Source organism: Geotrypetes seraphini, chromosome 3 (genome assembly GCF_902459505.1).
Source record: "Geotrypetes seraphini chromosome 3, aGeoSer1.1, whole genome shotgun sequence".
Lineage (NCBI taxonomy): Eukaryota > Metazoa > Chordata > Amphibia > Gymnophiona > Dermophiidae > Geotrypetes > Geotrypetes seraphini.
The window spans coordinates 140,106,691-140,133,403 of record NC_047086.1 but is presented as its reverse complement, the minus strand read 5'-3'; the positions used below and the strand labels follow the sequence as shown (position 1 = coordinate 140,133,403).

The 26,713-nt window shown below is 42.4% G+C and overlaps 1 protein-coding gene across 1 annotated transcript in view; it reads left to right on the top strand.

Moving 5' to 3' along the window:
- CGREF1 (cell growth regulator with EF-hand domain 1) overlaps positions 1 to 26,713 on the top strand; it is a 52,682-nt gene that overhangs the window by 16,119 nt on the left and 9,850 nt on the right. Inside the window, exons 3-5 of the mRNA XM_033935697.1 lie at positions 4,189 to 4,233; positions 9,134 to 9,204; positions 19,952 to 20,073. Coding sequence (XP_033791588.1) covers positions 4,189 to 4,233; positions 9,134 to 9,204; positions 19,952 to 20,073 — 238 coding nt within the window. The remainder of the gene's footprint in view (positions 1 to 4,188; positions 4,234 to 9,133; positions 9,205 to 19,951; positions 20,074 to 26,713) is intronic.

The window sequence follows — 26,713 nt, the reverse complement described above, 5'->3', positions numbered from 1 at the left end:
GCCAGAGCACTCCAAGTTTTTATTAAATTATAATGGTACTGTATGTTTGTAATATTCTCTTTTGAAATTGTTGATTCTAAATTGCTTTGACACTAAGGGCTCCTTTTACGAAGGTGCGCTAGCGTTTTTAGCGCACGCACAAGATTAGCGCATGCTATAGCGTGCGCTAGCCGGAAAACTACCGCCTGCTTAAAAGGAGGCGGTAGCGGCTAGCGCGCGGGGCATTTTAGCGTGCGCTAAAACCGCTGGCGCACCTTTGTAAAAGGAGCCCTAAGGTATTTATACGGTATATAAAATTAATAAATCCAGTCCAAGTTTTGCAGCCAGTGGTAGCTCAGGGACACTGCTGCTGGCTGCAGAGCTTGGAGATTTCTGTCTCGGATCGGAGAAGAATAACGAGGTAGTCTTTCAACTGGCAGGGCTTTGGGATCTCCACCAGCCACACTAAAGGAGGTGGCTAATTTTGGGGATCCTGGGCTCATTACCCCATTGGCTACATCACTCACTGATCGTGTTGAGTACAAAAAAAAAGTGAATTTCTGTTTTTATTTCTCCAGTGTTGCAGTACTTTCCAAATTTACCCCTTCCTTTACAAAGCCACGCTAGCGTTTTTAGCGCTGGCCGCCGTGGCAGTAACAGCTTGGACGCTCACAAGAGTTCTAAAAATGCTAGTGTGGCTTTGTAAAGGAAGGGGTTAATTTCTTGAGTGTCGCAGTTCATTTTTGGTCTTCATATTTCTATTTGTGATCCCTTGTTCTGTTTTTGGTGAAGGTCTGACTGTGTTTTTTTGTGTTTGATGAAGTCATTTAAAGTTGCTTTATGTGTGGTAGTAATGGCAGTTGGGGAGATCAGGGGATGGGGAAGGGAGGAGGGGGAGAGGGGAGTTGAGGGCCCCACTCTTTAATTTATGCTCTGGGCAGCCATTTTGACTGAGAAACCAATGGTGTCAAGAGTGACTGGGGTAAGATTACTAGATGTCCGGATTTCCCCGGACATGTCCTCATTTTTGAGGACCTGTCTGGGGGTCTGGACGGCTTAAAAAAATCCTGGCAGTTGGTCCGGGTTTTGAAAAGCTTCCTGTAAAATAGCGTAGGAAGGAGCATCTGTGCATGTGTGGATGCAATGTGGTGATGTCACACGCTCACGTGCGTGATGTCATTTCATCACATCTGCACATGCATGGATGCCGTCTGGGGGCGGAACGGGGTGTGACGCAGGCGGAGCGAAGCGGAACTGGGCAAGCCTGGGGTCCGGTTTTTCCTTCAGGAAAAACTGGTAACCCTAGACTGGGGATCATTCCTACCTGAGAGAAGCCACTAAGCCACCAGGACATTTGAAGGTAAGGGGAGGGCCTTTGGGTGATGTGAGGGTGGTGGAGGTTTTGGGAGGACCCAACAGGATCTGTTCTCTGCAGAGGTAGAATGACTTACTCTCTGCTGGGGTGGAGTGGGGGGGGGGGGGTAAAGACTGGAAGGACTCACTCTTTGCCAGAGGGACATTTTCAGTTTTAGTCAAAACCGATCGGCAAATTGTGGCTGCTGATTTGGTTTTGGTCAATACTGTGAACCCCAGGTTTGTCACGCTCTAATATTATTACTGAAAGTGACATGAAAGAGGCGAATAATTAAATTTGACATCCAAAATCCAAATTCCTGACATCATTTCTGAAAGTAAAGGGGTCATTCAGTCAAAAGGCTCTAGTTTCTGCAGTACTTATTTTAGAGCCAGTCTAAGTTTCAGTCTGTCCTTTCTGCGTGTTGAATAAAATAGCATTGTTGCTGTGTTAGTCCACTTTAAGGGTAACAGAAATAAAACAAAACAAAATAAATGATAATATGGCGATATCTTTTTTATTGGAGTAAGTTAATATATTTTTTGACAAGCTTTCAAATACAAAAATGTCTTCTTCAGGTCAGGTCTGGTCTAAAAAGCAGAGGAGTCCAATACTGAGAAAATGCTGAGCTCCTAAATTTGTGCCCTATTTTCATCTAAATTTAGGAGTTAAAATCTATGCTTACACTGTAAATTTAGGTCTGCTTTTCCTTTGCCTAGATTTATGAGCCTAATATATGAATCTAATGCTGAAAATCAGTGCTAAACCGATATTCAAACTGCAGGAATTAGCCAGGCTTACTCCTATGGTTGGCACTGAGCCCAGATATTCAATGCCAGGCTGTTTCTGGTAACCAATATTGAACATCCTGTTTATTTTTGGCCACTGTATACTTAGCTGGCTAAGTCGATATTCAGTGCTGGCCGGCTAAGTTTATAGTGCTCTAAGATATTCCAGCTATTTTCTTGATCTGATATGGTTGCTAAACTTAGCTGGCCAGTGTTTTAAATTTTGCTTATAGCAGCTAGGTCACGAGACATAGTTGGATATCTGCTAGCCATGAAGGCCTGGATTCTCTATATGGCACCGATTCCCTATATGTCAATCACGCGATGACACTGTATAAAGAGTCACGCCTCTGGGCAAGATAGGCGCCGGAAATGTAGGCCTAGGTTTTCCAGGCCTACATTTTCAGTGCCTATCTTTGTCATGGATCACGCCTACATAGGCACTTTATGGTGCCTAATGACACTTCTGGTGTTAGCCATGCTCAAAGTGACATTAAGCGCCATAAAGCACCTACATAGGCGCAATTCTGATGCCTTTTATTTAGTTGCAGGTAAGCGCTGTAACTTTAATATTTTTTTGTTGTTTTAAACGGCGTTTCTCAATTAACTTAGACGTCATTTATAAAATTTCCCTCTAAGCGCTAATATTCAATGGCTTCTCATGCTGACTGTTCAGTGTTGGCCAGCTTAGCGCTATTTAACCAGACGGAAACTGTTACTGGGCACTGAATACTGACTGGGTGGTAAATTTTTTTTTTGCCACCTTAAATCCACCCTGATTGCCACCCACTTTTTATGCTCCCCCAACTTAGGAGCATACAGGGTGATTTTAGAAAGGATGTTGAACTCAAAATAAGGACGTCCAAGAAAGTACATCACCTATGGATGTCCATTTCTCAAGTATTTTAGAACAGGATCTGCTGACATACAGCCTGTTCTAATATACATGAGAAATGGATTTTGGACATCTTTGTGGCCTCAAAAAAAGGTCAATATTATAAAATGGCCATATATACACCTCATAAGAGGAGTGCAGCTTAATAGGGCAGCCAGCTGAGAACAGAAGACACAAGTTCAAATCCCACAGTAGTGCTTTGTAAATTTATTTCCCTTTTTTTTTTTTAATTATTTTGAGCCCTCCAGGGCAGAAAAATATCTTGTGACTTCCTTTACTCCCGTCCAGTGGAGAACTCCTCCGAGTACCTTTCTGTAATCTAGACATGCCTTGAATCAGGTCTAAATTCGGATGTCTGTCTTTGTGGACATGGATTTCCTTTCCCCTTTGTCCACATTTGCTTTTTTCTGACCATAAAATGCATTGAGTTAGTCCAATAAAAAAGCTGTCACCTTAATACTTTTCCCTTTCTGAAATCAGAGTTGGACCATCTATATTTTGGCCCAGACCACATCCCTTTGCCATATGGATGTACAGAAGTTTCAGATGCCCGTATCCTGGCTTTTGAACACCCATACAATATGGATGTCTAAATACCAGTTTTCAGACATTCAAAACAGGAATAGAAGTCTTCTTTTACAAAGCCGCCCTAGCAATTCTGGCATGGCAAATGTGATGAAGCCCATAAGAATGGGATTTGCTGCATTTGCCTTGCTGAAATCACAAGGGCGGCTTTGTAAAAAGAGCCCAGAGTTTCTAAAATAACAATCTTAATGAAACTGTGAGTAAAAATTATATACTCAAGCCTAGTAAATTTTCAAAGAGGCCAATTTATGAAGATAAACTCTCAAAGAGAGAACCATAAATTCATTGAACATCAAGCCCAAGGCTTATTCTTTGGGTTTTATGTCAGCAGTAGTTAAAATGTGAGCATACAGAACACAAAAACACCATCAGCAATATAACATGAAATTACTAAGAAGAAAGGACAGCAGCATCTTATCCCTCTCATCATTTTCTGTCTAACTTGAAACATGGAAGGGATAATTTATGCATACTATCCTGCTCTATTTCATGGCTCTTTGAAGAATTACAGTTTAAGGTACTCTACATGTAATATATTCACTACTGTAGTTTGGATAAATTTGGGGGTATTTTTGTTCCATTTTCAGGTTATACATTAGTAATCCCTTTGGATTTGAAGCGAATGAAGTGAGGTAAGTTATGCTTCTAATACAGTGTTTCTTAGTTCTCCATATCAAAATGCATACATATATTATGCAAAAACAACAGTGCATTCTAATCTTACAATATGTGTCACAATACCAACCTCACCCAACCCCCTCTTCTATGAAACTGCGCTAGCAGTTTCTAGCGTGGGGAGCCGCGTTGCTCCCGACGCTCATAGGGAGCAGCACAGGCCATTCAGCGTGGCTCTCTGTGCTCTCTCTGCGCTAGAAACCGCTAACGCGGTTTTGTAGAAGAGGGGGCGAGTTTATGCCACTACTTCTACCATAATAATTTCTGCTCATGCTTATATTTGTTGTATCACCAGTCTAATTATCCATACTATTACCACAGTCTTCCTTAAGCTTCACTTTTTCGATACCAGTTCTGTCAGAACTGGAACTGCCCCTTGTCTTTGCCAGGCTTACTATATGTGTATTGCCAAATACCAATCAGAAAAACAAAGGGGTGTCAGACCACAAAAATCAAACCAAAAATGCAAAGGGTGGAAACGCCACAAATTACCAGGATGAGAGTAGGAGTCCAAAATAAAATCACTTTATTAAAAATACTCTATAAAATAAGGCAGCAAAATCCAGATGAGTGGATATACTAAGGACCCAGCATGGCCCATGTTTCGGCAGCCTATACCTTCCTCAGGAGTCTATGTATCTTGTGCTGCACCATATAAAATCGTAAAATCCAAGTTGATATATGCACAATAGTATGCTAATCTCCTGCGGGAAGGGGTACAACACGGACCTGACGGATCTCGCGGATCTAAACCCGCACGTCCTTAAAAATCTCAGGTCCGTGCCGCTTGTACTTAGTTTCTGGCTCTGACAGACCTTGGTGACAATTTAGCGCTGCATAGGGAAGGAAAAGTATTAGGATCTGTCAGCGCTAAAATGTCACCAAGGTCTGTCAGAGCCAGAGACTAGTGCTGGAGCGGCTCTAAAACGAATCCTTTAAACTGGTTTCCTGCAGCCCCGGTAAATTTAAAAATCTGAGGTCCGCGGCTCTGACAGACTTCAATGACATTGTAGCACTGACGGATCCTAATACTTTTCCTTCCCTATGCAGCGCTAAATTGTCACCGAGGTCTGTCAGAGCCAGAAACTAAGTACAAGCGGCACGGACCTGAGATTTTTAAGGACGTGCGGATTTAGATCCGCGAGATCCGTCAGGTCTGTGATGTCCACGTTTTACCCCTTCCCATCTCCTGCTACAAATGCCAAGCCATACTCTAATCCCTTGCAGTCTTTCCACTATAAAAGCATTTATTGTTGAAATTATGAGACACATGGTAAGAATGGAAAGCCCGCCAATTCATTACTGATTTACCATATCTATTTCACCAGGCCTATTGCACAAGCCTAAACAACTACTCCTTCCCTAACATACCAGGCCCACCACCATCTCTTTCAAGTCTACCTATAAGCAGATTAGTAGCTTTAGGGGGTGCTTACATACACATGGAACAGAACATGTGTATAATGGTATTAGGCAAATCTCCAGATTATGCTCCCCCCAGATCCCAGTTCTGACCCCTAGGAATTACAATACCTGACAAGCAATAAATCAGGCCATGTGTTAGAAAAATAAGATATTTTATTCCTACAAGACACAATTACATTTATTTATATTTATTTATGTTTTAACACTTTATCAAGAAATACACTTCTTGTACAGAAATGAATAAGATTAACATTAACTATTAAAGGAAAATAAGATTTAAAAAATAAAATTATTCACTTAATCAATATTTAAAGTCCTATATTGATGAAATCCAAGATTCTAATGAGTGAAATTCAATAATGAAAAAAGGAAAACACATCCTATTTAACAAAAAAGGAGGTCAACTGTTAGTGATTACAGAAACAATTTCTTGTTTATGTTGTTGTTACATTTGTCCCTTCAAGACATTTCATGGTTAAGAAACCTGACAAGTTGTGAAGGTTCAAAAAAATATATAATTACTAGACTTATGTATAATAACACATTTGCAAGGATATCGTAGAAGAAAAATTGCACCCATTGCCGTCACTCCTGGTTTTAATAACAAAAATTGTTTCCTACGTCTCTGGGTTTCTGGAAAAAGTTGAATTTTTTTGTCCCAGAAATTCCTTATGTCAGTTTTTAAAGAATAATTTTAGGATCCAGTTCTTATCAGGCAACAATACTACTGTGACCAGCAAAGTAGCTGGTGTAACTAACTCTTTCAATGATGTATCCAACATAGTTGTTAAACTAAACTAAACCTTAGGTTTGTATACCGCGCCATCTCCACAAGCGTAGAGCTCGGCACGGTTTACAGGGTTAGGTTGAAAAGGAGCTACAATGAAGGGTTATAGGAAAGGAGCTAGGAAGATAAAGAGGGACAGGGAACCAAAAAGCAGGAAGTGTTAGATTTTTGAAAAGAGCCAAGTTTTCAGGTGTTTGCGGAAGGATTGGAGGGAACTTGAAACTCTTGTATTCCACTTTTGTATTTATTATAATATTATCTTGTTTCAAGATTTTTATGTCCTCCTTTTGTTCCTGGAACTTCTGTTCTAGATTTTTTTATTTGTCTGTCCCAAAGTTATTACTAGATCCCATATTGAATCTAGGGTGACATTAGTGGGTTTAGAAACTGTAAAAATACTTGCAGTCTGTAGGTCTTCCTCAACTGTCAGAGGTCCCTCCTGATTGCCTTGATCCTTTTGTTCCAATGCTGGCTTCTCCACATTCAAGCTTTCATCCAGTGCCAAACTTGAAGTAGCCTCCGGGGGGATAGAGTCCACCATGTCGGAAAGACTGTCCTCCCATGAAGAGCTGGCACTCTATGGCTGTGGAGGTGGGGTCCTGGCGTCTGGGCTCAGGGTGGATTCCAGCCCAGGGAAGTTCGCAACGGCTTCACTCGCAGCCTGCTGTTCCAGCGGGCGACTCCCAGACGCGATCGACTCCTGTTGTAAACGCCTCAGGAAATCCTCAATAGTTGTTTGCGATGGGGTTCCCAAGTGCCGCAAGGCTCCAGCAGTACTTTTTCCCCTCCTCTTCGGCATCTCTGCGAAATCAAGTAAGTTAGAGGAAATAATATCCTGAGCGTCTTTCCACTCTCAATTTCACGCGGCCATCTTGGATCACAAGACTCAATTACAGTGTGCAATGTAGATGTGAGACTTAGACACTAGACAAGCTAGGATGTTTAGGGAATGCACAATAACCCTCTGTTGCATAAATCACTTGGAGAGTAACACACAGTTCCCTATGGGCTGTGAAAACCTGCTTCCTGTCCTATCACCCCAAAATACACAAGAGCTGATATAGCCTTGTTTGTGCAGGAGAGGAGTCTTAGGTAGATGCCCAGTACGATCGGTGTAGGAGAGATTTCTCTTGAGCTGCAAGAGCTCTGGAACATGCACATCACCTGGAGCAATGACCAGCACACAGTCAGTGTAGGAGAGGTTTCTTGGGCTCCCAGAGCTCTGTCAAGGGAGATAATGAGGCAGGAACAGTGGAACAGTTACAGCCAGGGCTTCCCTTTGGTTCAGGCCTCTGGCATCAGGCTGAGAAGCAGGCAGGCTCCAACTCAAGTCTTAGGCTTCAGGATTAGACATCTGTGTCATGGCAGAGCCATATAACAGTGTAGATCAGCTAGTTATAGAGCAGATCTCTGGGGATGCTTCTTTATACCCTTTGGTCCTAGAGCTTATCTTAGAAAACGAGATGTTCTCCACATCTCCTGTTCTGACCTCTTGACCTGATGTCACAATGGCTTCATTATCCTTGGCTCACATAAGCACAGCCACTGACCCGCAAGCTTTGCTTTGAAGAATGCTGGTGTAGAAGGACTGAGGTTGAAATAGACACTAGAAAATGACCTGGGATTATGTCCCATGGTTATCCGCGGGGACGGGAACGGTGATGAATTTTGTCACCGTGTCATTCTCTAGTTACAACGTCTCCAACCATCTCTTTTTAGTCCAGGTGCCCGGATGGACTTTCCAAAACCCTTTAGTTTGACTGGGGTTTGTAAAACCCCAACAAGCTCTGGCTGCATCTAGAGGGCCTCTGAGCATACGCGGATGATGTCACACACATCCACGCATGCTCCAGGTCCTCCAGACATGACTAGAACTCAGCGGGGAAAGAAGATTTTTTTGGGGGGGGCAGAGCTAGGGTGGGGCTGGAGACAGAATGGGGCGGGGCTGGAGGCAGAACTGAGCAGGGCTGGGGCAGAATAGGGTGAGGCTGGAGGTGGAACAGGGCGGGCCATGTGTCTAGGGTTTTGCGGCCCCAAATCTGGTAACCCTAGTTTGGGTCTAACTGCTTATTTTCAGTGGCACTTAACTGGTTACTGTAGCTGAAAATAACCAGTTAATGCCGAACTGAAAACCAGCTATTTGGGGGGTCAGCATTTGGGGAAGTCAGCATTTGGCTTATTGAGTGCGAATATTCAGTCCTTTTTTTACAATAACTCATAACTGGTTAAGTGCTGAATATCACACTTAATGGCTATATGTTAAACAGCTTTGGAAATCCTGAAATTCAATGGCAGTGCTCGGACATGGCCTGGCATTGAACTTCTGGGTTTAACGCTGGCAACAGTCAGCAAAATGTTGATCATCAACAGCTGAATATTGGCCCTTTCAAGACTTAATATAAAATATCAATAAATGGAACACAACAGTAATCCAAATAGAACCATATAATATCTTTGGGGGTAAAAAGAAAACCAGGATAGGATATGTAGGAAACTTGTCACCTTGGAATAAATATAAAACCATTGTAAGCTCTTAAACATAGAGTCTTAGTATTAAGGCCTACTATGATTTCAGTAATTTGAAGACGCAATATTTATAACTATGAACTGCACTTGAGAATATTACAATTGAGTTTTTGTTTCAGGTTTCTAAAAGACTACCTTAAGAGCAACAAAAAGGTACAAGATGACCTGGAAAACATGACAAGGGAGCAAGGTAAGTCAATCACAAACTTCAAAGCAAAGGTATGGTCCTAAGGGTTGGATTTGGAAATGGGACAGAGAGTTCCCAATTGTCTCAGATTCTAATCTCTTCTCTGCTACAGGCTCCCTCTGTTGCACCAAGCAAGTAATTGAGGCATCATTACTATATTGCACCACCTAATTTTAGGCAGCCAGAATGCATGTAAATGCAGTTAACTTAGTTATTAATGTACATATATTTGAATACATACATTCATTAAATGAGCAGTTTCCAGCATAATGCTATGCTGTAAATAAACACCTAGTTGCAAAGGCAAGTATTTTCCGGATGGGCCTTCAGATGAGGGCAGTTTGGGCAAACTTGTGGGTATGGAGGGACATAATCAAAAGAAACGTCTAAGTCCAATTTGGACAAAGGGTGCTAGTCACCCAAAGTCAGCAGCGGCAAAATGTCTATTCACGAAAAGTACATCTAAAATATATTTTTTTAGAAAATTGTCTATACGTCCCAGCATTTGATTGTTCAGACTGCTAGTACGTCTAGCGTTATACCACATTCTCAACCAAAAATTTGTCCAAGTCTGAAACGTCCAGAACAAGACCATTTGGACATGGGAGGGGCCAGCATTGTGATGGACTGGTCACCCAGACATGGTAACAGAGCAGTGGGGCACCTTACAGGGCACTGCTGTGAACTTCACAAAAAGGGTGCCACAAAAACATCTCACCAGAACTCCCTTATAGGTTATGGTGAGTCCCCCCAAAAAACCCTCAAAACCCACTATACCCACCTGTCTACAACCCCAGTAGCCCTTATGGCTGCAGGTCGCACCTATATGGCAATAGAGTAGGGTTTTGGGGGGTTTTGTTGGGTCAGAGTGGCTTATAGGCCTGGGTCCTCCACTCTATGTTTCACTTGCACCCCCTCCAGACTACTTAAGCCACCTCTTTGCAGCTGTACTAGGCTTTCCTATGCCAGGTGTGGATGTTCCGGAGGCAGGTATGTATGTTTTTATTCTGAACATTGTGGGGGTGTGACGGGGTCAGTGAACACAAGGGGTAGGTGTGTGTGGGTCTTTACTTTGTCCCTGCAGTAGTTCTGGTCACTTTGGATACCTTTTGGGCACTTATACCTGTCTTTTTTTTTTTTTTTTTTTTAATCATTTTTATTAATGAAGCAACAAGAGAAACAAGCAGAGTACATAAGTAAAATAGCAAAAACCGCAACGGATGGTATTACAATAGTCACCTGCAACAGTACTGAAGACAGCAAAAAGACAGAAGAATATCCCAGGAAACGAACAGCCCGTTTCCCTCATCAGCTCCACCAATTTTCAATTTTCGAGACAACATATCCACCCCAAGAGCCCCCTATACTAAGAGCAACACACACTCCACCCGAAGCAAACCAGTCACACTCACGAACATTCACCACACACTCCCCCATTCAGTCAATCCCCCCCCCCCTTACATCGTCTAACTCACAACATATAAGTTCCATCTAGGCAGTCTCGTCAAACATTCAGTTATCCCTGCAGGATGACTAAGTCTAGGTTAGCCCACATCTCACCCTAACCACTCCTTTAAAAACACCCCTTTCAGCTCTGGGCGCACAGCAGAATTCAGAGGCCTAAAATGTCCCTGGATATGTCTAAAAAGCTGTTTTGATTATCAGCACTTGGATGACCTGTCTTTTAGATCGTCCAAGTGCCAATGTATTTGTTTCCCCATAATGTATACTTATAAAATTTTGTATACATTATAAAATTATGTATACTTATAAAATTATGTGTGATCTTTTGTAATCTAGGGACAAGAATGTAGGTGTATAGCTGGTGTGTTTGTGCCTGAAATACAGGCATGATTTTGGCCAATTACGTACATATTCTATAAAGTAAACTAGGTGCCTACTTTCTTTGAGGAATAAGTTTCAAATAAGTTCTTTCCTAGCACTTAAATCAGGGGTGTCAAACTCAATCACATAAGGGGCCGAGATCTGAAAAAAAAGGCTAAGTCGCGGGCCGAATTTTTTATTAAGGTACTTAGGGGTCCTCTTATTAAGGTACGCTAATCAATTTAGTGCGTGCTAAATGTGCAACTTAATAAAAGGACTCCTAAGTGACTAAGGCATAGTCTTAGTAGAAGTATAGGGTTACAACATCTCCAACCGCATGCCGGCTCTGTGGTGTAAACAAAATTTTTAAAAAAGACTTTTCCTTTCTGTTAAGTCCTAGTTCACGCTTGCTGTCTAACACCAGCTCTGGCAGGATCACATTTCAAATCTGACATATTGTAATTACAAAACAGAAAATAAAATTATTTTTTCTACATTTTGATGGCCCCCAGGCTCTGGTTGTCTTCTGATAACTCGCTTACCAGTGTCTATTTCTTTCTCCATGCTAACCATCTAACAATCTCTGTCCTCCCCTTCTGTTTCCCTTCATTCCCCTGGAGGTCTGGCATCGTTCCTTTTTTTCATCTCCATCCCCGCAGCTGCAATGATGGACCCCACCATTCCCAGATCTACCATTTCTTCTTTCTCAATTACCCTTTCATCCAGCATCTCTCCCTTCTTCCCCACCACCATCTCTCTCTTTCTCTTCCCAACTACCCTCCTATCCAGTATCTCTATCCCCCCTCCACACCATCCCTTGTGTCTAACTTATCTCCCTTTCTTTTCCTTTCCTCCCTCCATCCCCATTGTCCACCATCTCTCTCCCTCTCCTCTGTTTTATTTCTTCCTCACCCACCCCTCCCCTCATTCCAGCATATGCACTTCTGGACCCCTCCTTCTCTCCCTCTGGGTACTTATACACCAGGGCCCACTCCCCTGTCCAGAAGGCCTTCATGTTTTCCCCCTTTTTCTTCCCGGTCTCACCTTCAGATTTGGCCCGCCGTTCCTACCCTCCCTCCATCCTGGCTTCCTAGTCTCCTCTTCAAAACAGCCTGCTGAAGATTTCTGGCCGGCTGTAGCAAACCTTGCGGGCTGCCGTCAACCTTGGTAGCATGTTCCCTCTGCCGCGGTCTCGTCCCACCTCTGACGTACAGGATTGCATCAGAGGGAACGTGCTACCGAGGTTGATGGCAGCCTGCGAGGTTCGCTACAGCTGGCCGGCGATCCTCAGCAAGCTGCTTTGAAGAGGAGACCAGGAGAAGGCAGATGCGAGTGAAAAGCAGCAGCAAGGGCAGCGGTTTGTGCTGGCGGGCCAGATTAAGTAAAAAAATGGTAAATGTCTGGTGGTTCAACATTTAATACACTGTGGCCAGATTTGGCCTGCGGGCCAGAGTTTGCCATGTTTGACTTAAATCTAGGTACCTCCTTCTAGAATCACCCCCTTTGTGCCCAATGCTTCAATGGTGATTCATGAAAATAATAGTATGTCATTTTATCTTCTCTCATTTACCTTTTGATATTATAAAGTTAGGTGAGATGCATGACTGTGTGCATGGGCTTCTATTTCTGAGGTGGGTGAAAACATGTTTCTTTTTATTATTATTAATTCAATTTGCATTTCAAATTCTTACAAAAACATGCTCATCCAGCACAACACTAAAATAAGCGTCAAAACAAATAAGGTGCTGTTCCATAGGCGTCGGAACGGGGTGGGGGTGGGGGGCACAAGAGCTGTGGCCTCCCCAAAAATTGCCCAGCATTAGGGGAGAGCAAGTAGGGTAGCTGCCCTATGGCTCGCTGTAGCCTGCAAATGACTTCACCCATGTTCTGGGGCTCTAACGCTGCGCTTGCTGGTTTCCCAACTCTTCTCCGATGAAACTGGAAGTTACGTCATAAGGGGGAGGGAGGAGAAGTGAAACCGGCAAGCATAGCGTTAGAGCCCTGGAGCATGGGCAAAGTTGCTTGCTGGCTACAGCGGCGTCGGCGGGAGATAGAACAGGGAGGGAGGCTTAAACTCGCTGCACCTGCTTACTTTGGGCCTTCCTCGCTGCTGGGTCCTGCCTTCGCGGAAACAGAAAGTAGGTGGGACCCATCAGTGAGGAAGGCCCGAAGCAAGTAGGAGCAGTGAGTTGGGAATGATGCGCTGCCAACAGCTGTGTGAGACTGTGGGGGGAATGCTGCACCAGGGGGGGGAATGCTGCCGGGCTGTGTGAGATCAAGGGGGAAATGCTGCAGCAGCACCCTTTTGGGGAGACAGAGGGAAAGAGGAAGAAAGAAGAGAAATGCTGCTGCAGCACCCAATTGGGGAGAGAGAGGAAAAGAGGGAGAAGGAAGACCAGGAAAAAGGGGGGGGGGAAGAGAAATGCTGCTGTTGTACCCAATTGGGGAGAGAGAGGGAAAGAGGGAGAAGGAAGACCAGGGAAGGAGGGGGGGGGGGAGAAATGCTGCTGCTGCACCCAATTGGGGAGAGAGAGAGAAAGAGGGAGAAGGAAGACAAGGGAAGAGAAATGCTGCTGCTATGCCCAATTGGGGGGAGAGAGAGGAAAAGAGGTAGAAGGAAGAGAAATGCTGCTGTTGCACCCAATTGAGGAAAGAGAGGGAAAGAGGGAGAAGGAAGACCAGGGAAGGGAGAGGAGAGGAATGAGAAATGCCAAGTTCATGTGAGGGAGGGAAAGGAAAGGAGATACCAGACCATAGAGGGGAAGGGAGGGATGCCAGGCATGGGGAGAAGGAAGGAGACAGATGCCAGGCTAGGGGAAATGAAGGAAGGAGGGAGGGAGAGAAAGGAAGGAGAGGAGAGAGATGCCAGGGCATGGGGGAGGGAAGGGAAACTTAAGGAGACAAATGCCAAACCAGAGTGAAAGGAAGGAGAGGAGGTGCCACAGCAAGGAGGGAAATATAGAAGAGAGGAGAGATGCCAGATCATGGGGGGAGGGAAGAAAATAGAGATGCCAGACCATGGGGTGGAGTGGGAAGGAAGGAAGGAAAGGAGAAGAGAGAGATGCCAGGGCATAGGGGATGGGGTGGAGACAGAAAAATGGAGAGGGGGTGAAGCTGAAATGAATCATGTACAAAGGAGAGAAGGGGCACAGGATATACAGTTTATTGAAGGGACATAGAAAGAGGGAAGATGGCTTATGGAAGAGAAAGAGGGTAGACACTGGATGGAAAGGGCAGAGAGGACGGACAGTGGATGAAAGGGGCAGAGAGAGGGTGGACAATAGATGGGGTAGAGAGAGAATGCAGAGGCTGGGTGGAAGGGGCAAAGAGAGATGGCAGATGTTGCATGGAAGGGAAAGAGGACAAACGCTGCATAGAAAGAAGAATGAAGAGAAGATGATTAAAGCAGAAACGACAAAAAGTAGAAATACATTTTTTGTTGCTTTTTGTAGAATCAAGTAGTCTTGTAACTGTATTGACAAAAATTTATAAATAGAAAATGGAAATAAGGCAATGTTTAGAAGCATACAATGTGCTTTGTGTAGTTTAATTTTGTGGTTATCCATTATGTGGTGTTAATAATATTATATTGTGTGTATATGAAAAATGAATGGAAAAAAATTGTATTACTATTAGTACTATTATAGGGGCGGGGTCTGGGGCAGAGATTGGGTGGGGTCAGGGCGGAGCTTTCAGGCCCCCCAACAAAAAAGCTTCTGCTGCCTATGTGCTGTTCTGTAAATAGATCTATGATCAAAAAGGAAATATAAAGAGAAATCACAAGAGCAAGGAATAATACAAATAGGAAAAAGGAAAATTGATTACAATTAAATTGACAAAAATAAGAGAGACAAAAATGATAAAAGGGATTGGCTTGATTTCCCTATGAGGAAAGGCTAAAGTGGCTAGGGCTCTTTGGCCTAGAGAAGAGAAGGCTCAGGGGAGATATGATTGAGGTCTATAAAATACTGAGTGGAGTGAAGCGGGTAGATGTGAATCACTTGTTTACTCTTTCCAAAAATACTAGAACTAGGGGACATGTGATGAAGCTACTAAGCAGTAGATTTAAAACAAACCAGAGAAAATATATCCTCACTAGACGGGTAATTAAACTCTGAAATTTGTTGCCAGAGAATGTGGTGAAAGCAATTAGCTTGGCAGTGTTTAAAAAAGGTTTGGATCATTTCCTAAAAGAGAAGTCCATAACCATTTCATAAAATTGTGATATATGTGATTTTATTATGTATGTTTTTATTGTATCTTGTGCAGAACTGGAGGATATAGTGAGTGATAAATTTTTTAAATAAATAAATACCCCCATCCATCCCTTTTATAAAATCACGATAGCAGTTTTTAGCACAGGTCGAAGTGCTGAATGTTCTGCGCTGCGCCCCATGCTCATAGGAACTCTATGAGTGTCAGCAGAAGTGCAGAGCATTCAGTGTGCCGGCCTGTGCTAAAAACTGCTATCGTGGTTTTGTAAAATGGGTGGTGGTGGTGGTGGGGGTAAGACACCTAGGCTTCCATGTGTCTCTTACAAAATACTATATAATGAAAACCTAGGCACTTACTCGAACCAATTTGAATGAAGAATATTCTCATATACCAGCCAATCTCAGCAAGACATTACCTCACTGATTTGCCAAACTTCATTCAGTGTAGTTTAACACTATTTTCAGGTCCTCAGCGGGCCACCACGCACTCAAACCATCTCATTGTGCGGGGCTTTATGCACCCATTCGTCACTGGACCCATATGTTTTTTATGCGTTTTTCATAAGTATTAATTTTAACTTAGTTAATTTATATATAAATATATGCTAAAAGTACTTAGCTTGTAAATTAGACGCTAGTCGGGAGGGTAGAAACATCAATCATCCAACATGTTTCACCCGTGTACTTCAAAGGGCTTTATCAAGGCTCCCACTCCCTAAAACAAATATAAAACACATCTAAGTGTCCATACTATTTCTATATAACACATATTTACTTAATATAGTTTAAACTTATTAATACTATTAGTTGACTCTTACCGCTCATAACCACTGTCTCCCACCATTGCGTCGAGAACAAAATGGCGGTCAGGCTCTTAGTCAGCTGATTTATACGTTCCTCAGACAACAACGTCCCAAACAATCAGGGACGTCACTGTCTGACGTAAGAACTCATAACAACTCAATGTGTTTTAACTCTCATTTGTTCCCCCTTAAAGGAAGATACCATCAGACAACCCCTGGAGCTAGCTTCATATTAATGAAGCCCACTTCAGCTCATTCCAGTTTCTTCAATAGGCGATCCTGTGACTTGAAATCTGTTGGCTGAAAGTCAGGCAAACATACATCCTGACTGACTAGGAAAACTGAAATCATGTTCGGCAAGCAGGAAGGAACCATCTGAAGGGAAACCCCCATCTCTGAAAAAACAGAGGAAAGGGTCCCTGCAAGACCAAGCCCTCAGGACTGATGCCCAACGCACCCATTTAATTGTGACAAGAAAAAGGGTCTTCAGTGTCAATCTAAGATGCCTTAGCAAGGCTAGACTATACCCGGTGAAGATCCCAGGAAGGGAAAAGGTGCTTAACTGGTGGTCGGACATGAAGGGCTCCCTTCAAGAGTCTAGCGACATCAGGATGAAACACCAAGGAAGACCGACGCTTCTGGGATCTAAAACAGGAGAGTCCGTCCACATGGACTCGAAGAGAAGCCATAATAAGGCCAAACTAGCCTGAAGAAAGGCAAGAATTAGCGAGATCGGAGCTGAATAAGGATCCACCTGGACCTGTGCACACCAATCGTGGAAGGCCTTCCATACGTGTAATGTAAGTCGACACTGCAGACAACTTTGTAGACTTCAGAAGAGAATCAACAACTAGGGAAGAATATTCTGTTGCTCTAAGGCTGGGTGCTCAAGAGCCAAGCCATAAGAGCAAAGGGACCCGGATCCTCCATGGATACCGGACCCTACATGAAGAAGTCCAGATAGATGCTCAGCTGAACGCTGTGTCCTCTGCACAGGTGCATCAAATCTGTATACTATGATCATGAGACCAATCTGGAGCCACCAGAATGATGCGGCCTGGAAGAGTCACGATCCTCCAAAGGACTCGGCCAAACATTGGCCAAGGAGGAACAAACATACCATCTCCGGAGGCCAAGCTGCACCTGAGTGTCAAGCCCCTTGCTTCTGGGCTTGGATCGTTGACTGAAGAAGTGATCCATTTTCTTGTTTCATACAGTGGTCCTGAGGTCGAAGTGGGGTCTTCCCCAGTGCTCCACTATCGCTTGGAACGCCTCTGGGGACAGGACCCACTCGCCTGACTCCAGAGTCTATCTGCTGAGGAAGTCTGCTTGAACACTGTCCACTCCTGTCATCTACGCTGCTGACAGTGCTAGAATATGACACTCCGTTCAATGAAAAGGAAGACAGGCAGCTTGAGCCAGAGGAGAGCTCTTGATTTCTCCCTAGCGAGTGATGGTAGCTACTGTCGTCGCATTATTGGAGAAGGCCCGGACTGCTTGGCCTTTCAGCATCTTCTGTAATCCCATCAGAGCTAGTCGAATGGCTCTGAGTTCCAACCGGTTGATTGACCACTTTCGCTGAGAGGGTGTTCAACTCCCTTGAACAGGCCAATGATTGCAATGAGCTCCCCAGCCCCGAAGACTGGCATCTGTCATCACCACGATCCAGGAGGCAAAGTGTAGTGGAACTCCCCAGCAGATGGGCAGACTAGATGGGCCATTTGGCCTTTATCTGCCATCATGTTTCTATCAAAGCCCCCAAATTAAACAGACTAAGAGGTCTTATTACTAAGCTGCGCTATTATTAGTGCATGGGTTTTTCACAGGCTGAGGCCACTTTTTAGCATGGCTCTAAAATGGCCGCAATTTGATTTTTCCTATTTATGGTCATACACTAATTTCGAAATTAGCACATTGCCATTAGTATGTCAGCCCTTACCACCACCTATTTTTCAGATGGTAAAAGGGCTCCCACGCTAACCATGCGCTAATCGGTTACCACTAGTCAATTAGCTAAGGGCATGCCTACTCTCGGCCCGCAAACACCCTCATGCTAAAAAAATAAAATCTATTTTTTAGTGCATGGGAAACATTCGCCGATCCTAAAACTACTGCAGGACGCCTTAGCACATCCAGCGTTAGTGCCCTTTTAACCTGTGATAAACACTGTTTTTGCTTACCACAGCTTAGTAAAAGGACCCTTATGAGTGCAATGCCCAATGAGGAAAAATAAAATTAAACTAAATCAAAAGTTTAATGATACTATTGATTTCAAAAAGAAATGGTTGCATAGCTAAAATAATCACAGCGTGTAAAAGCTGAAATTTTTTACAAAAAACTTTTACAAATCTGTTTTTACAGCACAGGCCTAACTACAAAGTTAATCTAACTTGATTTAATCTAACATTAAAAAGGAGATTATCTGAAATCTTCTTTTAACATAAAACACAGAGGGGGAAATTCTAAAACCGGTGCCTAAGTAATTGAAGAACACCGTTAGAAATGGCAAAAACGGTGAGGTTGAAGTGCCTACCAGCACCTAAATAAAAGGCAGTGGAATCTCACCTTTGTAGGCACTGTAGGCTGCTGAATGCCAAAGTAAGCGTGGCCAATGCTGGAAGTGGCATTAAGTGGCCTAAGGCACCTACGTAGGCATAATTCAAACAAAGATAGGCGCCGGATATGTAGGCCTAGCACATATCATTCCTGTAGGCGCGATTCTGAAACCAGCACCGATGTATGATTGACACGCAATCGATGCCGGTTACAGAATCAGGCCCAAAGTAAACAACATGACAGGCTTACACTGTCACTGCATGCTGATACTAAAGCATCCACCAGCAGTGATGTTTGTACATTTGGAAGGCCAAACAGCTTGAAAAAGTGACGGCGAAAGCTAGAAGGATGATAGGTTGCATAGGGAGAGGTATGGCCAGTAGGTAAAAGGCCAGTACTGGGCAGACTTGCACGGTCTGTGTCTGTGTATGGCCGTTTGGTGGAGGATGGGCTGGGGAGGGCTTCAATGGCTGGGAGGGTGTAGATGGGCCGGAGTAAGTCTTAACAGAGATTTCGGCAGTTGGAACCCAAGCACAGTACCAGGTAAAGTTTTGGATTCTTGCCCAGAAATAGCTAAGAAGAAAAAAAAATTAAAAAAAAAAAAAAATTTAAATTGAATCAGGTTGGGCAGACTGGATGGATCATTCGGGTCTTTATCTGCCGTCATCTACTATGTTACTATGAGATATTGGTGCCCCTATATAAGACTTTGGTGAGACCTCATTTAGAATATTGTGTACAATTCTGGAGGCCGCACCTTTAAAAAGATATAAAAAGGATGGAGTCGGTCCAGAGGAAGGCTACTAAAATATTGCGTGGTCTTCGTCATAAGGCATATGGGGACAGACTTAAAGATCTCAATCTGTATACTTTAGAGGAAAGGAGGGAGAGGAGAGATATGATAGAGACGTTTAAATCCCTACGTAATGTAAAAGTGCATGAGTCGAGTCTCTTTCATTTGAAAGGAAACTCTGCAATGAGAGAGCATAGGATGAAATTAAGAGGTGATAGGCTCAGGAGTAATCTAAGGAAATATTTTTTTACAGAAAGGGTGGTAGATGCATGGAACAGTCTCCCAGAAGAGGTGGTGGAGACAGAGACTGTGTCTGAATTCAAAAGGGCCTAGGATAGGCACGTGGGATCTCTCGGAGAGAGAAAGAGATAATGGATGGGCAGACTAGATGGGCCATTTGGCCTTTATCTGCCATCATGTTTCTATGTTTCTAAGTTAAATCTGCAGCGTTACGCTTATTCTGTGGATAGCTCATGACTCCCTTCCTCCCTCCCTTTTCTTTATGTAGACATAGCTTATGCTTTGTTCTTTATTGATTTGCCTCCTTTCTCTATTTCCAGCTCTCCTCTACCTCTTTGCATTTTATGACTATAACAAGAGTGGTTATCTGGATGGCCTAGATCTCCTCCAGCTACTGCATGATTTCTGGTCACAGCAGCCCCAGAGTCAGCCTTTTGAGCAGGTAAGTAGAATGCTCATTCAAGAATGTCACATGTGATCATAATGTAGAAGTGAATAATCAGTTGGCAGTGGTCAGCAGTTTTGTAGCCTAATGCCCGGATATTCAATGCCAGGCCACTTTCGGGCACCAGTATTCAATAATTTGGGTAGTTGTAGCCGACCAGCACTTACCCTCTGTTATCAAGCTGTGCTAGAGGTTTTTAGTGTAAGCCAGCAAGGTAAGTGCTCCGACACTCATAGGAATTCTTTGAGCGTCAGATCATTTACCGCACCGGCTCATGCTAAAAGCCTCTAGCGCAGCTTGATTAAAGGGGGCCCTTAATCAGTTAAGGAAGGTCAATATTCAGCCATTAACTGGATAAGTGAAACTGGACTAAGATAGAACTGTGTTTTATACAGTCTGCTTTATCTGGTTATTTATATAGTTAAGTGCTGAATATCGATACTTAACTCTATAAGTGCCAACTCTGCTCCTGGACCACCCACAACATAGCCAGTTTCAACTTACATGGTTAGAGAGGACATTTAGCAGCATTATCTGGTTAGATGCCAGTGAATATTCCCAGATAACCTCATACAGGTGATCTAACTCTCACTGAGCCAAAATAATTTCATAAAAGCATGTCATATAAACAGTCAGTTCATCGGTATATAATAATATAATTATTGTATATACAATTCAAGCCAATCTTCAAAATATCTTAAATATTCTGAAGACTGACTTGTATTGGATATAATTCTATATTAACTGTATGTTGATGAACAGACTCTGTTTATGACCTGCCTTTCATTTAGGTTTAGGGTTTTTTTTTGTAGGCCAGCGGTGGTGATTTTTTTTTTCCTCCTTCACACTCTGGGAATGTGCAGTCTTTACTGAGGTCTTTGCTCCACTTATACAACATTTTTTCTGTTTTACGCTTTGTTTGTTTATTATTGGCAGATTACTTGTTGTTTGTGATATTTTTCTGCCATACTCTATAACACACTGTTTGATGTTTGAAATATGAACATCCCATCTTGAACGTTCCATTTCCAATATTGAAAACCATATGCAAAACGGGGCTTCAAAAACATAAGAAGTGCCAACACCGATCCTGTCTCAAAATATAAAAAGTGCCAAACTCGGGGCTCAGTTTAGAAAACTGTGGTAGCAGCTCCTCTGGTAATCGCTCCGACGCCTATAGGGATTTAAGGGGCACTGGAGCGTTAGCCGCGCATCAGCCGCTAAAGTGGCTTTGTAAAAGGAGGTGTCAGTATCCTGTCTGAGCATTTATTTGATCTAAAGTATTCTGAAAAGTTACTGATGTATCTCTTCGTCAGGTGAAAAACATTCATATGGTTATATAAATTTAGATTTATTATGATGTTATTATTGTAAAGTATACACTCCTTAATCACAGTATATAAAGCTAAATATGATTAATATAACTTTTTTTTGTGAAGTGCTCAGACCCGCAATTTTATGGATTCAGTGTAAAAACCAAACCGAAGTTGCCACTGGGACCATCATTGCATTCACTGTCCCGACCGCTACAGCATTGATGAAAATCGATTGAAAAATAACATCTAAGGCAAAACTTATCTGTAATTCTTTGGCGGTCAGCTGGTCTCACATTCAAGCGGCAACTGCAGTTGTAAAAATATTTGTGCTGTAAAAGGCTCCTAAAGCTGAATGTAAAGTCAGCCCCCTGACTCGAGTTTCATGACTTTCATCAGGAAGGGACACTACAAAACAATAATCATACATAGTAATTATTACTAAATTTTTTTCAACTAACCGTCTCATTCAAATAATTTTTTTCACACTACAGTAAAAACCTAAATACTAAGCTATCATACCTGATTACGGCTACAACTACCAGACAAGATGGCAAGGTGTGGACTAGAGATGAGCATGCGCTTACTCGCATCTAATCCCTCATTATTATGTCGAGCTACAGCTAGAACCAATCAAATTCAGCATTTAGTCCCTGCGGTATTAAAGTATGCCATTTAAATATAAATCTTTGTTCCTTCACTAATAAAAATTGAGACAAATCACCCGAATAGTTACTAGCATGGAACAAAACAGTATATTTGAGGTCATCTAAAGAATGACCACATTCAATCCAATCACATACCAACGGAGTGAGCAGGCAGTTTCTGCGGATATTGCTCAAATACTTAGCAATACGAACCTTTATCTTCCTGATTGTATGACCAATATAATTGCAACCAGCATTCAGAGACAATCCATGTATTGCTTTTACATGAGGCAAGAACTTATCTGAACATTTAGTCTTCTCTGATTTCCGTTTGAAATCTCACCATTTTACTGACACAGGTTTTCATTCTCCATGAGGTCATTGTTCTGTGTGTGACACCTCCTGTGTTGGGGATTCTTGGATTCACCCTACTACCGGGCAGACTTATAGTCTCAAGTTTATTACGTCCTGTGAATCAAACTTTGTAATTTATGTAATATCAAGTCCCTGTGATCTCATTTATATGGGATGTACAACTCGGGCAGTAAAAGTCAGATTAATTGAACACCGCAGTTGTTTGAATACAGGGAAACAATCGGCCCCTGTGGTTTCTCACAACACCAAGTATCATCAAACTTTTGCTCAGCTTAAATGGGGCATTTTGGAACAAATACCTACCCTTTTCAGTGGGGATAGGATACACTTATTTATTGCAAAGGGAGAACTTTTGGATTTTCCATCTCAAGGCATTTCTCCCATTTGGATTGAATGAAAACATTGATAAGTGTTTTTCCAGATAAAATTCAAACACATGATATATGTTCACATTTTTATTTTATTTTTATTCTATTTTTTTCACACTCAGCTTTTTCATATGTCCATATCTTTCAGCTGTGAGTTTCCCTGTTAGTTATATGTCATCACGTTTGTGGGTGGGGCTCCTGAGCATCTTTGAATTCTCCAGACGCCATTGTTGAATTCTCCAGACGCCATTGTTTTTTCTCCTCCAGTTTCAGTGCGATTACGCTGCTGCTGGTGGAGCAGGACTGATTGTACCCTTTCTCTTAGTTAACAGTCCAATTCTCTTGTATATTCAGTATTCCCCACTCCTGATGAAGATTTCGAAATGGGGCCTTGTTGAGTGGAGACAAGTGGCGATATGAACCTGAGAGGATCCAACTAAGTTAAATTGTGTCTTAGTGGTTTGATACTTCATTGTGACATTTTCCTTATTCTGTTTGATTGATTAGTTTTCATTTTTTATTCACTTTCTGGAGATTTAAAGCACCTCATATCTCCTTTTTCATCCCGATTTGAATACACATCTGCACTTTATAATTATATATTTATTTATTTAAATTAGAAAATCGCTTTGATCAAGGGAAAAGATGATGTACGGAGCAGGGTTTATTTAGACCTCAGGTCTGGTGCTAGTCATCTATCAATACCTGCCCGGGGCTTTTTGTGATTTGAAGGGTTAACTGAGCCCGTACTGAAATCCCTTTATTTTGGATGGTTTAAATTTAAATTTAAACTGCAGGTGTCATCCTCATTGGGAGTCTAGGGTTTTTTGTTTTTTTTTAATTTAAAGTTTTTATTAAGAAAATGAAAGCAATACAAAAAGCCAAAAATTACAGCAAACAATACAACATAATCTCTACCCCAACCCCTCAACATCCCCCAACGCAACTGTTGTACAGGAACTCTTCAGTACAATGCAAAAAAGCATATACAAAAAAAACCCAACCCCCAAAGAGTACACCCATCCCAATCCCCCCACCCATAAAGCCAAACATAGCATTACAAAAGAGAAGTGCATGTATACCACAGGTCAAACAAAACTCAAGAGAACACTAAAAGGGCCAGGCCAATCCTCTGAACCCCTCCCACCAAATTAAGGGAAAAGCTGTCTCCAGTGTATGGGTCCCAAATTTTAGAATAAGAAACCAACGTATTATGGCGCAAGGCCGTCAGTTTAGACATCAAGTGCAAGTAATCTAAACGAGAATATACAGCTGACAAAACAGGGATAGTAGGAGAACGCCAGCATTGTGCCAATGCCAAGCGAGCAGCTATAAATAGATAGGCCGCTAATTTCTGCTCATGAAGAGTAAAACCAGGGACACCAACATTAAACAGACAGCAGTCCAGTAGAATACAACAATGTTTATGTAATATAACTAAGACACAACCCACCTGCTGCCAATAAAAATGCACAGCTGGACATGTCCACCAGATATGTATAAAATCTCCCTTCTGTCCACAGCCACGCCAGCATCTATCCGTTCCCTCCAAAAAAATGGAAAATAACCGGGAGGGGGTATAATACCATCTATAGTACATTTTATAGCCATTTTCTTTTTTTTTTTTTCCCCATGAAAGTTTATTGAGTTTTCAAGAACAAATAACAGAAAAATAAAAGAAAAAGTAAGAGTACAAAGGCATTATGCATTTACAGAAAGGTAAGATAAAACTTAGTAGAGTCAGGTACATACACTTTGTAAATAAAATTAATATATAAAAGTCAATTTGAACAATTTGCAATAGAGCGCATCCCCACTGGGCAAACTACACCCCACAGGCATATCCTTGTCCCAGGCCAATTTATAGGGATCAATAGGGGATTCTCTTTTCAATAAAGCCTGATACAAATCAGAAACTCCCCCCCCACTCCCAACCCCAGCCTTTATAGCTAATTCAAGCCAGGTATCACCTAACGAAAGCTCCCAAAAGGCCCATTTATAAAAATAAGTCCGTAAACGTGTATATAAAAACGAATCCCTAGCTACCAAGCCATATTCTTCCTGTAACATTTCAAAAGGACGCATAGATTGCTGGTCCCAAAGTTGACCTAAGGTACGAAGGCCTGCGGAAATCCACGTACGGCGAACTGCGTCCTCCCGACCTGGAGAACCAGCAGGCAAGGCAACTATAGCCATTTGAGAAAAATACCGACGTTCCGGAAACATTCATTTATGAACCGCATACCAACAAGATAAAACAGTCTGTAAGTAAGGGTTAGGCGATTTCTTGGCCAATCGTAAATGAACTTTGGGCACCCATGGCAGCATCCACAGCATAATCCTTGGGAGAAAGCTCTGTTTCATATGAATCCATGGTCGATCCTCATAAGTAACCCACATAACCACTTCCTGCAGCAAAGCAGCCTGGTAATAAAGCCGAAAATTAGGGATCCCCATACCCCCTTCCAATTTAGGTTTATACAAAATAGCCTAGAGAACCCGTGGTGGCTTCTTCTGCCAAATATAAGCAAAAACCTTACGTGACAATGAACGAAAGAAAATGTCTGGCAACATAATAGGGAGAGCCAGAAAAACATAAAGCAATTGAGGGAGAATCATCATTTTAACTGCTGACACTCTGCCAATCCAACTAAGATTCAACACCTCCCAAAGCTCTAGATCCTCAAACAAAGCATGCAGGCGTGCCGGAAAATTATATCTATACAAATGATTATGATCTGCGGTGAGATTTACTCTTAAATAGGTAATAAAATGAGTAGCCCAGGAAAAAGGAAAGACAGACTGCAGATGCTGAATAGTAGGTTTCTGCAAAGTGAGATTTAAAATTTCCGATTTAGTCATATTGACTCGAAAGCCTGAGAGGGGGCCAAAAAGATCTAATTCCTGAACCACCACCAGCAAAGAACATTCCGGATCACACAAAAGGAGTAAAATATCATCAGAATACAAAAAGATTTTATATTGCTGGGTACCTAAACATATCCCCTTAATCTCCTCTCACTGTCGAATCCGAAGGGCTCCGTAGAGAGTGCAAAGAGCAAGGGAGAGAGGGCACAACCCTGACGAGTCCCCCGTTCTAGGGAAATAGGAGGTAGCAATGTTCCATTAAGTTTGAATCGGGAGAGTGGGGCATCATACAGCAGCTGTAGCCACTCATAAAAGTGGTATCCAAAACCCATTTTACGCAAAACTGCAAATAGATACACCCAACTCACCTGATCAAATGCTTTTTCAGCATCCAGGGATAAGACCAAAGTGGGGGAGCCTTCTTGCCAAACATGCCACATCAAATGTTAGGCAGACTTAATATTATCAAACGTCTGTTGTCAGGAACTAATTGCGGCATATAGGTCTGTAATCTCATAGCCAAAACTTTAGTAAAGATTTTATAATCAACATTAAACAATGAGATCGACCTATAGGCCGCACAAGAAGAGGGGTCTTTACCCTTCTTATAAATCAAAGTCACTGCTGCAGTCCTCCAAGTAGAGGGCAATGGATGAGATCCATCGAAATGATTAAACACCCGAACTAAAATCGGTATCAATAATTGCTGAAAAGTTTTATAAAATTTATTGGAAAACCCATCCAATCCAGGGGCAGTGTTCAAAGAGAGAGACTGAACAACCTCCTCAACCTCAGCTGCAGTGTTAGGTCTAGAAAGTCGGGTAACTTCCCCCTCAGTCAACATCTCCAAGGGAATCTGATCTAAATATGCTGCAGTCTTCGATTCCTGGGAAACCAGATCCCTTTGATAAAGTTCCTGATAAAACTGCAAAAAAGCATGCCCCATATCTTGTACCAAGGTACAATGGACCCCCACAGAATTAACATTATGAGAAATACCATTTCTGGTGACTTGAATTTTCAACTTATGCGTCAAAAGCTTACTACCACGATCATTATATTCAAA